General features: G+C 40.3%; 1 protein-coding gene across 2 annotated transcripts in view; it reads right to left on the bottom strand.

The window, feature by feature from the left end:
- Positions 1–13,489, bottom strand: part of PRIM2 (DNA primase subunit 2) — a 333,865-nt gene that overhangs the window by 23,668 nt on the left and 296,708 nt on the right. For both annotated transcript variants that reach the window (XM_062186315.1, XM_062186314.1), the window contains exon 12: positions 13,405–13,487. In XM_062186315.1, the coding sequence (XP_062042299.1) occupies positions 13,405–13,487 (83 nt within the window). The remainder of the gene's footprint in view (positions 1–13,404; positions 13,488–13,489) is intronic.

Here is a 13,489-nt window from a genome sequence, read left to right as displayed (position 1 = left end):
GACCTCTCTCTCTCTCTGCCTCTCTTTCTCTCTATATATAATTCTGACTTTCAAATAAATAAATAAATCTTTTTTTTTTAAAGATTTATTTGAGAGGCAGAGTTATAGACAGAAAGAGACAAACAAAAAGGTCTTCCATCAGCTGGTTTGCTCCCCAAATGGTCAAAATGGCCGGAGCTGGGCCTATCTGAAACCAGGAGCCAGGTGCTTCTTATGGGTATCTCACATGAGTGCAGAGGCCCAAACATCTGGGCCATCTTTCACAGCTTTTCTAGGCCACAGGCAGAGAGCTGGATTGGAAGAGAAGCAACTAGGATACACCAGGCATCAATATGGGATGCTGGTGCCACAGGTGGAGGCTTAGCCTACTTTACCACAGTACTGGCCCCACATTTAAAGAATTAATGCCAATAGTTCTCAAACTCCTTCAAAAAATAAAGTTCAGGACTTAACTCATCCTTTGAGACCAACATTATCCTGACGGCAAAGCTAAACAAAGACATCACAAGAAAATACAGACTAATATCCCTTATGAATATAGATGCAAAACTCCTTAATAAAATACTAGCAAACCAAACTCAGTAACATATTAAAAGGATTATAAACCATGATCAAGTGGGATTTATCTCAATAATGCCAGAGTGATTCAAAATATAAAAATTGATATGATACATATTAATAGAATGAAGGGAAGAAAAGATCATCTCAATTGATGCCCAAAAAGCACCTGACAGCATCCAACACCCTTTCATGATTAAAAATAAAGAAGAAAAATCCCACTTAAACTACGAATGGAAGAGGATTTCATCATCATAATAAAGAACATTTATGAAAAACCTGTAATCACATCATACTCAATGAAGACTGAAAGTCTTTCTCCTAAAACCAGGAACAAGACACAAAGCTACCTCACTTCACCACTTCTATTCAACATTATTCTGGATCAAAGCAACCAGGCAAGATACAAAAAGCATCTGAATAGAAATGAAGAAATAAAACCATACCTATTCACAAGTGACTTATGTGACACAAGTCTTATGTACTAAAAAATTCTAAGGATTTCATAAAAATACAAGACACAAGTCTTATGTACTAAAAAATTCTAAGGAATTCATAAAAAAACCGTTAGAACTAATAAATTCAGCAAAGCCATAGGTCACAAGAATGATACTCAAAGAATACTAACACTACTAATGAATAATCAGAAAAGGAGATGAGGAAAATGATCCTATTTCAACAGCATTTAAAAATGCCTGTGAATAAATTCAGCTCATGAAGGTAAAGACACATATGCTGAAAATTATAAAACACTGGGGAAAATAATTAAAGACTTAAATAGAAGAGGAAAAGTATTCTATGTTCAGGGATTAAAAGACAATATTGTTAGGGCAGGTGTTTTGTCTCGCAGAGTTAAGCTGCTGTTTGGGATGCCCACAATCCATTTCAGAGTGCCTGTGATCAAGTCCTGCCTCCATTCCCAATCCAGCTTTCTGCTAATGTACACCTTGGAAGGCAACAAGTGTTGGCTCAAGTACCTGGGTTCTCACCAGCCACCGTGAGAAACCTGGATGGAGTTCCCGGCTTTGGCCGGGCCCAGCCCTAGCAGTTGCAGGCACTGGGGGAAGGAACAAGTAGATGGATCAATCCTCTCTCTCTCTCCCTCCTCTGTTCCTCCTTTCAAATAAATAAATGAATAAGTAATTTTTTACCAAAATGACAAAATTGATATTAATATTAATTGTAATTTCTATTGAAGTTTTAAAGGCTTTTTTTTTTTTTTCAGAAATAGGAGCTGATTCTAAAACTCATGTGGAATTGCAAGCAGTCCTAAACACCAAAATGATATCAAGCTAAATTTATAAAAACCCTTGTATGAAAACATGGTACCAATATTCATGACCTTGAATTTGGCAATGGTTATTTAGATATACTAGCAGAACAAGTAAAATAAAATATATTGGATTTAATAAAAATTAAAAAGTGTCATCCATCAAATGACAATGTCAAGAAGTTGTTTATGACTTAATGAAAGACAGAAAATATTTGCAAATTATATCTGATAAAGCTTTCACATCCAAAACATATAAAGAACTCAAAGGAATTACATAGATATTTTTTCCAAAAAGATATATAAATGACCAAGAAACACTTTAAAAGATGATCAACAGGGCGAGTGTTTGGTCTGGTGGTTAAGTTGCTGGTTAAGAGTGGGTGGGTTCAATGCTTAGCTCCAGCTCCAGATCTCACATCCCTGCCAATGCAGACCCTGGCTGGTAGTAGGTGATGGCTCCAGTGGTTGGGTCCCTGGCACACATGTGGGAGACCTGGCTCCTAGTTCCCACCTTCTTCCCAGCCTAGTCCTGGTTGTCCAGGGGCATTCTGAGGTGTTACCCAATAGATGAAATTTCTGTGTCTCTGTCTTTGTTCCTCTTGGATAATTTTTTTTAATAAGGTGCTCTACATCATTCATCATTAGAGAAATGCAAATCAAAATACAATGAGGCATCACTTCACACTGACTAGGATGGTATAATGGGTTGAATTGTGTCCCTCAAAAAAAATATATGTTGAAGTCCTAATTCAATATTACTTACTTCAGGGTGGGGTTTTATTTGGAGACAGGTTATTTACAGAGGTAATTAAAATGAAGTAAAGTTGGCCTTATTCCAATATAACTGATATTATAAAGAATAGAAACTGGACACAGAGACAGGATGCACAGAGAGAAGATAGTGACAAGACAAATGGGGAGAATGTCATGTGAAAATGAAGGCTGCCTGGAGTGGTGCATTTCACAAGCCAAAGACTGGCAGCAAACCACCAAAAGCTAGGAGAGAAACATGGAGCCACTCTCCCTCAGAGGCAACCAACCCTCCAACATCTTGATTTCAGACTGCTACTCCCAGAACACAAAAGGTCACAGCGTGTATCATTCCATTTGTATGAAATGTCTAGAACAACTAAATCCATAAATTCAGAAAACAGACAGTTGGTTATGAAGGGTTGGAACTGACTGTTGCAGGGGTGGGGAACCTTTTTTCTGCCATCATTTGGATGTGTATAACATCATTTGCAGGCCATATAAACTTATGAACATAAAATCAGCCTGCTATAGATGTATCAGATTTTGAGTCCTGCCTGTAGTTGCCTTGTCAGGGCCAGACTACATGATTTTGTGGCACTTACGTAGCCAGCAAGCTGGATGTTCCCCACCTCTGGATGAGTACAGGTTTTCTTTTGGAGTGATGACTGTTTGGAACTTACCAGAGGTGGTGTTTGCATGTCATTGAGTGTACTAAATGCAACTGAATGGTACAATTTAAAATGGAATTTTGTATTATGTGAACTTTGCACAAATAAAAAAGGCAGCCAGATATTTTGAAATATTATCACCTATAATTTACATTTTGTGAGTTATTCTCATGTTTATTTATTTATCTGTGTTTAAATCAATAAACACCTTTGAGAACTATGGTGCTTTCCACTGAATTAAAGTGTACACAGGCCTACTGTCCATTACAAAAGATTTGGAGTTCCTAAACTCAAGGTTTCATTTCTCTAACACAATCCATTGCACATGCAGGTAGTACATAGCCCTCTTCATGTTGCTCTCTGGGAACTGAGGATCAAGGAACTGGTGTTAGAAAAAGACTGATGTACTGCTATTATAGGAATCTTCAGGTCTTTTATTAGAATCCATGTAACTGAGTCAGCTAAGTTCTTAGCTTACCAGTAGACTAAAATCTCAGACTTGTCACAGTTCCAAACATGGAACAGATATCATGCTATGTGTGGAGGGCAGAGGGATGGGAGCTAAAATCTCATACACAAAGATCTCATGATAATGTACTATTGCTGTTATATAAACTCATGAAGCACATGATCAATTAACCTCATTTATGACAGGAAGTTTTTTTCAACCTTTTATCAAAGTAATGCATGTGGAAGTGAGAACACATTTTTTAAAGCACCATATGGAGACCAGCGCTGTGTCATAGCGGGTTACACCATCTGCAGCACCAGCAGCTTATATGGGTGCCATCTAGAGTCCTGGCTGCTCCACTTCTGATCCAGCACCCTACTAATGCTCCTGGGAAAGCAGTGAAAGATGGCCCAACTGCTTGGGGCCCCTGCACCCACAAGGGAGACCCTGAAGAAACTCCTGCCTCTTGGCTTCAGATTGGTCCAGCTCTAGCTGTTGCGGACATTTGGGGAGTGAACCAGTAGATGGAAGATCTCCCTCCCTCCCTCCCTCCCTCCCTCCAGCAGATGGAAGATCTCCCTCCCTCTCTCTCTCTCTCTCTAACTCTAACTCTAACTCTAACTCTAACTCTGCCTTTCAACTAAATAAATCTTTTCTTTTTTGTAAAGTGCCAGGGTCAGTGCTGTGGCATAACAGGCCAAGCCTCCACCTGTGACACTGGCATTCCATAGGATGCCAGTGCAAGTCTAGTTACTCGTCTTCTGATCCAGTTCCCTGCTTATGGCCGGGGAAAGCCATAGAGGATGGCCCAATTGCTTAGGCCTCTGCATCCATATAGGAGACCTGGTAGAAGCTCCTGGCTCCTGGCTTCAGATGGGCTCAGCTCCGCTGTTGTGGCCATCTGAAGAGTGAATCAGCGGATGGAAGACCTTTCTCTCTGTCTCCCCCTCTCTGTAACTCTCTCAAATAAATAAATCTTTTTTTAAAAAAAGGTGCCATATTAATAAACAGTTCCCATATATTTCATCCTAATGATTGATTTGCTCCCAAGTGACAATTACTTTAACCATTTCAATTTTGGGTTATATAGGGTATTGCTTTTATCATTTTAAATTACATGCTTATACTGTACATACTTGATTTATTAACTTCACTGAATTTATGCTACAGAAGATGAATATTTGGCTCAACTAAGCTACTTCCCACCTACCCTCTTCTTTCTTCCATTAAAAATAAAGTCTAGGGGCTGGCACTGTGATATACTATGTTAATCCTCCACCTGCAGTGCTGGCATCCCATATAGGTGCCGGTTCTAGTCCTAGCTGCTCCTGTTCCAATCCAGCCCTCTCCTATGGCCTGGAAGGGCAGTGGAAGATGGATCAAGTCCTTGGGCCGTTGCACCCAAGTGGGAAACCCAGAAGAAGTCCCAGGCTCTTGGCTTTGGATCAGCCCAGCTCTAGCCATTGCAGCCATTTAGGGAGTGAACCAGTGGGTGGAAGACCTTTCTGTCTCTCCCTCTCTCTGTAACTTCACTTCTCAAATAAATAAATAAAATATTTTAAAAAATAAAGTCTAATTTTCATACAGTAAAATATACCACTGGTAGGAAATTCAACAAATTGTCCTGATGTCACCACTACAATCAAGATGGAACATTCCCATCACTCGAAAATATTTCTCCTCATTCCTTGTAACTAACATCCTACTCTCAATAATCTCTGCTTTCTAAACCTATGGGTTGTCTTTTCCAGAATGTCACACAAATGGAATCATAGAACATAGTTTTCCTTTGTTTGTTTGTTTGTTTTTGACAGGCAGAGTGGACAGTGACAGAGAGACAGAGAGAAAGGTCTTCCTTTGCCGTTGGTTCACCCTCCAATGGCCACCGCGGCCGGCGCACTGCGGCTGGCGCACCGCGCTGATCCGATGGCAGGAGCCAGGTGCTTCTCCTGGTCTCCCATGGGGTGCAGGGCCCAAGCACTTGGGCCATCCTCCACTGCACTCCCTGGCCACAGCAGAGAGCTGGCCTGGAAGAGGGGCAACCGGGACAGAATCCGGTGCCCCGACCGGGACTAGAACCCGGTGTGCCAGCGCCACAAGGCGGAGGATTAGCCTGTTGAGCCATGGTGCCGGCCTAGCATAGCGTTTTAAGCTTGATTTCTTTCACATAGCTTTTGTGACTTGGTGGGGGAATCGAAAGCCATGTTTTTCTCTTTTTAGAGGAGGGAGGGGAACTGTTCATTTTTCTTTGGCCACATTTTGTGGTTCAACTGCTATCTTCTTTAGCTGGATACTAAGCTTACTGATTTTCAGTGACTCTGATAATCATTTAGCACTATTAAGCCTAATCAAAAAGGAAAGTGAGTATGCTTTTTAAAAAATGAGATGCGAGCTTAATCACAATATTCTCTCTTCTAATTACCAAAATTCCAATTATTTAAAATATCCAAATATTTCCATTTTTCAAGAAATTTCTCTCTGAAACAAAACCTACATTGAATTTTACTTTACATGCATGTTAATGACATTTTCTTGATTTTCATTAAATGTTTTAGAATGCATTTGGAGTTTTTTAGATTGGCTTACATACAGAAATCAACCAACAACAGATGCGGGCGAGGATGCGGGGAAAAAGGGACACTAATCCACTGTTGGTGGGAATGCAAACTGGTAAAGCCACTATGGAAGACAGTTTGGAGAGTTCTCAGAAACCTGGATATAGCACTACCACAAGACCCAGAAATCCCACTCCTTGGAATTTACCCAAATGGAATTAAAGGGGAGAAAAAAAGAGCCATTTGCACCTCGATATTTGTTGCAGCTCAATTCACAATAGCTAAGACATGGAATCAACCTAAATGTCCATCAACGGGTGACTGGATAAAGAAACTATGGGATATGTACTCTATGGAACACTATACAGCAGTAAAAAAACAATGAAATCCGGGCATTTACAACAAAATGGAGGAAGCTGGAAAACATCATGCTGAGTGAAATAAGCCAGTCCAAAAGGGACAAATATCATTTGTTCTCCCTGATCGATGGCAACTAAATGAGCATCTAAAATGATACCCATTGAAGTGAAATGGACACTATGAGAGACAATGACAGGACCAGCCCTTGTCTAGACTGTTGAAGAACAACTTACTATTTTATTCCTTTTAGTATTTTTGTTGTTGGTGGTGGTGTTGTTGTTGCTCTGTTTGTTCTACATAAGACCACTGGTTGAACTCTGTAATCAATGCACAATCATTCTTAGGCGTTTAAAATTAACAGAAAAGTGATCTCTGTTAAACATAGGAGTGGGAATAAGAGAGGGAGGAGATATATAGGTTGGCACATGTTCACTCGGACTTACCTCTAATGGTAGAACTAGATATGTGCCAGGGGATTTCAAATCAATCTTACCAAGGAGGCAGGTACCAATGCCAGCACACTTGGTTAAGTGATAAGTATAAATACACAACCGATCAAAAAGATAGGGTATGTGTCAAAGAGATTTCACAAATAAGACCAGTGTAATAATGAAGGATAGAATTAAAAGGGAGAGAATGATCCTGTGGGGGAAGCAGGACACACAGCAGACTCATAGAATGGCAAACGCCCAAAACAGCACTCCTGGCTCAGAATCAACCCTTGGGACATTTGGATCTGGCTAAAAGGTCCATGAGAGTCTCACAAGCATGGAAAGCCATGACACGGTGGCAAAAAACAATCTAAGTGAAAGATCCTGGTGAACAAGACCCCAGCAGAAGGAACAGGCCATCAAGGAGAGAGGCGCCTTTCTCTGAAGGGAGGAAGGAACCTCCACTGTGATACGGCCTTGACTAAACAAGTCTAGAGTTGGTGACCTCAAGGGGCTTCCATAGCCTAGACAGCTCATAGCAAGAGTCTCGGGTGATTGCTGACGTCATAAATAAGAGTGCCAATTGTTAAATCAACAACAGGAGTCACTGGGTACATGCTCCCCACGTAGAATCTCTGTCCTTAATGTGTTTTACTATGAAACGTAAAAACACTGCTCGTCGAACAATACCCTATACCTTGTGCGGTTGTGTGAATGCAGCCTGTTGAAATCCTTCTTAGTATATACTAAGTTGATCTTCAGTATATGAAAGTAATTGAAAATGAAACTCGATAAGGGGCGGGATAGGAGAGGGAGAGGGAGAGGGGAGGGTCACGGGAGGGAGGGAGGTTGGAGGGGGGAAGCCACAACAATACAAAAGTTGCACTTTGTAAATTCACATTTATGAAATAAAAAGAAAAAGGAAAAAAAAGATCTAATCTGCAACTACAACTAAGCATTTATCAAATGTTTTGCATGGATTTTTCATTCATCAACTCTCTGTCCTTTAGAATACAGTTCACCAGCTGCTTTGCCTTACTGACATCCACTCCACAGAGATAACAAATAAACGCAAAATGTTATTTACAGTTTGCCCACACGCTCTATCCACTTGTGTTCACCTCAGTTAGAAGTTACAGTGTAGGTTCAACATGATGTGGAAATCACTAACTGGCTTCCACTAAGTAAAAGATATATTTATGGGTTGAGGTTAAATGGAAGAATACAATGGGGTCAAAAGCAAAAGGTATATACATCAATTGCATTATGTAAATACATATGTTAAACAGTCTGCATTTTTTAAAAAGTAACTCTATAAAAGCTAACGAAAAGCCTCGTATTCTCTTCTAAATTCCCTTTCAAATCTGCTAGTTGCAATTACTAACCTTTCTCACGTCCAGAACACCATCCCTAACATCTTTACTCTCAGCTGATGACCAGAACTCTTAGTCACAGGGAAAAGTATGGCCAGCTGATACAGTTCGTCAACTTCCCTTCACTTTGCACACTGGACAAGGGCCATACTGTTCTCAGACACCATCCTGTTGTCCAAGTATATACCCTCTTTTCCTCAGTAGGTTACTTTCCCATTTGTGTTCTTGATTTCCTATTCACCTTTCTCTGCACACCACCAAAGATATTGTATGATCCACCTCATATAAAAATGTGCCCACTTACTCTTTGAACATTTTTAATGCAGCTACCAAAGTCTATGTCACTGAACTGCTATAAGACACAAAGAAAAACAGAAATTCAGGCCGGCACCGCAGCTCACTAGGCTAATCCTCCCCCTTGCGGTGCCGGCACACCAGGTTCTAGTCCTGGTCAGGGCACCGGATTCTGTCCCGGTTGCCCCTCTTCCAGGCCGGCTCTCTGCTGTGGCCCGGGAGTGCAGTGGAGGATGGCCCAAGTGCTTGGGCCCTGCACCCCATGGGAGACCAGGAGAAGCACCTGGCTCCTGCCATCGGATCAGCGCGGTGCGCCGGCCGCAGCGTGCCAACCGCGGTGGCCATTGGAGGGTGAACCAACGGCAAGGGAAGACCTTTCTCTCTGTCTCTCTCTCTCACTGTCCACTCTGCCTGTCAAAAAAATAAAAAAAATAAAAATAAATAAATAAATAAGAAAGAAAGAAAGAAAGAAAGAAAGAAAGAAAGAAAGAAAGAAAGAAAGAAAGAAAGAAATTCATTCCTTCATTCAGGCAACTCAGAAACTCAGGAGGGGCTGGTGCTGTGGTCTAGTGGATTAAGTTGCCACCTGTGGTGCCAGTTCAGGTCCTGGCTATTCCACTTCTGATCCAGCTCCCTGCTAATGTGCTGGAAAGCAATGGAGGATGGTCCAAGTGCTTGGTCCCCTGCACCCACACAGGAGACCTGAAGAAGCTCCTGGCACTTGGCTGTCTTAGCTGTTGCAGTCATTTGGAGAGTGAACCAGCAGATAGAAGACCTCTCACTCTGTAACTCTGACTTTGAAGTAAATAAAACAAATCAAGAACAAATCAAAGAACAAAAGAAAAAACTCAAGGGACAGCTCAATAGGTAAACATTTTCCTCTCCTCTACCATAGACTCAGGTCTCCTTCCATCTTAAACCCACAAATTATGATCTCCTGTGATGCTTAAGGTAATATCATTGGGACAACACTTTTACTAGCACATTTTTTGAAAAAATCACTCACACTATCTTATATCCAACCGCCTTTTAAGATCTTGTCTTTTTGGAAACCTGTTGCAGTGAAATGGACACTATGAGAAACAGTGACTTAATCAGCCCTTGTCCTGACTGTTGATGAACAACCTAATACTTTATCCCTTTTAGTATTTTTTTTGTTCTACTTAATACTATTGGTTGAACTCTTTAATTAACACACAATTATTCTTAGGTGTTTAAATTTAACTGAAAAGTGATCCCTGTTAAATATAAGAGTGGGAATAAGAGAGGGAGGAGATGTACAACTTGGGACATGCTCAATCTGACTTGCCCCAAATGGTAGAGTTAGAAATGTGCAAGGGGATTCTAATTCAATCCCATCAAGGTGGCATGTACCAATGCCATCTCACTAGTCAAGTGATCAGTTTCAGTTCATATTTCATCATAATGATAAGATATTTCATCATAATGATAAGTCAGAGAGATCACATAAACAAGACTAGTGTCTGCTAAGACTAACTGATAGAATCAAAAAGGAGAGAATGATCCAACATGGGAAATGGGATACACAGCAGACTCATAGAATAGCAGATGTCCTAAACAGCACTCTGGCCTCAGAATCAGCCCTTAAGGTATTCAGATCTGGCTGAAGAGCCCATGAGAGTATTTTAGGCCTGGAAAGCCAAGACACTCCGACAAGGGGGGGGGGGGGAAGAACCTAAATGAAAGATCTCTGCGAGTGAAATCTCAGTGGAAAGAATGGGCCATCAAAGAAGGAAGTACCTTTCTCTGAAGGGAGGAGAGAACTTCCACTTTGACTATAACCTTGTCTAAATAAGATCTAAGTCGGTGAACTCAAAAGGCTTCCATAGCCTTGGCAACTCATGACAAGAGCCTAGGGTGATTACTGACCCCATAAACAAGAGTGTCAATTTGTTAAGTCAACAACAGGAGTCACTGTGCACTTACTCCCCATGTAGGATCTCTGTCCTTAATGTGTTGTACAATGTGAATTAATGCTATAACTAGTACTCAAACAGTACTTTACACTTTGTGTTTCTGTGTGGGTGCAAACTGTTGAAATTTTTACTTAATATATACTAAATTGATCTTCTGTATATAAAGAGAATTGAAAATGAATCTTGATGTGAATGGAATGGGAGAGGGAGGGGGAGATGGGAGGGTTGCAGGTGGGAGGGAAGTTATGGGGGGGGGGGGAAGCCACTATAATCCAAAAGTTGTACTTTGGAAATTTATATTTATTAAATAAAAGTTACAATAAAAAATAAAAAGGTACTATATAAAAAAAAAATCTTGCCTTTGGTTTCCACCACTATATTGATACCTTTTACCAATATCAAAGTTGACTGACCCACTTAGCAGTTACAATCAGCATCTTAAACAATCGCTCCACTCAGTCCTTATCGTAATCTCTGCTAGAGGAGACTCTCTGGACCTCACCCTATTCTCAAAATTCTCTCTGAGTTTATGATACTTCACTGCCCTAATATATTTCTTCTCTCTTGTGATTCTGCTTATCTTGACTAAATTTCATTTCCTTTTAATGAAAAAAAAAAAAAAAAAAAAAAAGCAACAAGCTTTAGCCAAAATTCCACTTTGAGACATAGCTTTCAACTTTCTACTCCTTTTCCCCCAGAGCAAATTCACAATAATCAGTTATGGGGCTGAGAAAAAAAAAAAATCTTAAGAGGGCCTGGCTTTCTGGTTCTATCACTGACCTAGCTGTGTACCCATGGCATATCATATCCTAGGACTCCGTAACAGAGAGTGGTTTTTCAATGTTCTTTCCAACCCCACAGCTCTACAAGTCTAATCAGAAAGAACATCAGACTTCTATTTCTAAATTCTCTAAGGTGGTGCAATTCCATATTCTCTGACACTTAAGTGACCCTACTCTAAACAAATCTGCCCAAGTATATGTTTGTACTAGGGACTGGCATGGTAGTGCAGTGGGTTAAGTTGCTGCTTGTGATGCCGGCATCCTATAACGGAGCGATGAGTTGAGTCTTGGCTGCATCGTTTCCAATCCATCTCCCTGTTAATGCACCTGGAAAAGCAGCAGATCATGGTGGAAGTGTTTGAGCCCTTGCCACCTATTTGGGAGACTTGGATGTAGTTCCAGGCTCCTGACTATTACCCTGGCCCAGCTTGGGCCACTGAGGCTATTTTGGGGGTGAACCACAGACAGAATATTTCTCTTTCTTTCTGTCTCCCCCTTTCTCTCTGTCACTCTGTCTTTGAAATAAATAGATAAATCTTAAAAAAAAAAAAATAGTTTCTGTAGGGTGCACCACTAAACTTGAAACCCTAGTAATCCTATAAGCTTTCTGCCTTTTACTCATACATTGTTTTTCCTAATTTCCAATCTTCTCTCAAGGTTTAATTCAAAGCGTATCTCTTCCAGAAAGTGTCCCTTGTTCTCCCCATCTGGTTATAGTCTCTCCCTCATCAGGAGACCCAAGACACTCTATGTGCACCTCTCTCATAAAACTGTGCTTATCATTTCCTCTAGAAACTGGTCAGTGGGAACAGGTTATACACCTGATTCTTCTTGGTACCTACCACACCACCTTAAGCATGGTTTTGTTCAAAGTTAGCACCAAAATCCCAAGATTTGAGTATGAATACCTATACTTAATTTGAACTTTGGACACAGAGGTAGAAGCAGAATTTTACAGAGTTATATTTTTCTTCAAGTAAAAAATAATCATTTAAAGATGCATTATGTGTTCTAGCTCTAAAACACTGATCGCTCTTCTTAAGTTAGGGAAGCAAAAGCTCCTCTTCATCTCCTTCAAAATCCACATCAAAAGTAGACCACAGATAGAAGTCTTCGCAGTGTGACAATTCAAATTGGGCTTCAAAAAGTTCAGGGAAAAATGGAATTAAAACGCAAGTTTACTAGCTCTCTGCTAATGCAGACCTTAGGAGGCAGTGGTGATGACTCAAGTGATTGGATTTCTATCATCCATGCAGGAGATCAAGATTGAATTTCTGGCTCCCAGCAAGAAAAATTTTTTTGAAAGATGTTTATCCCAGTGTAAAAAAATTTTTGAAATCTCTGCAGTTTCTTCATAATACACATTTCCATGAACTTTTTGAAGATCCTTTTTTTTTTTTAAGGCAAACTTATTAAAAGATGTACTCAAATATTTGGCTTTATAATTTGAGTATTTCTTTTTTATTTAAACAGTTCAAAAAGCAGAGTACTTTGAAAATCTATTAGACCCAATAACTACGATGAGAAGTGTAGATTAAATATACCAACAACTGATGCCTATCAGAACATTCAGCTAGAATACACAGTATCGTCTGCTCAGAAAACAATTTCCCATAATGAAATACACTATCATTAATTTTCAGCTTCATTAATAAGCTTCAATACATTGCTCTAAAATTTATTTTTAAAATGATGTTCTCAACTTAGATTGTAAAATAAACTCAGAGAAAAAAAAGATTTCCAGCTCCTTTTATTACCTAGAAAAATGCAATCTAGTAGACAGAAGCACCAGAATTTTCAAGGAGCCTAAACCAGCAAAGTCAAGGCTTCAGCTTAATTCGTCTAGAAGACAGGATGTCTGGTGTGAGGCCTGACAGCAGTACACAGCACCTCTGCGAGAACTTAAACAAAACTGAGAGGATCCGTCTGACGCCTCATTACGGAGGATGCAGAGCAACATGTGGCTTACCTCGTTTATCCCTCCAGGAGAGATCTTGTATGACTGCAACTTCTGCTTCAGCAGCTCCAGGTCACTGTGACGGAATGGGCACCCT

This window comes from Lepus europaeus, chromosome 3, assembly GCF_033115175.1.
Source record: "Lepus europaeus isolate LE1 chromosome 3, mLepTim1.pri, whole genome shotgun sequence".
Taxonomy (NCBI): domain Eukaryota; kingdom Metazoa; phylum Chordata; class Mammalia; order Lagomorpha; family Leporidae; genus Lepus; species Lepus europaeus.
This window is presented reverse-complemented; position numbering and strand designations above follow the sequence as displayed.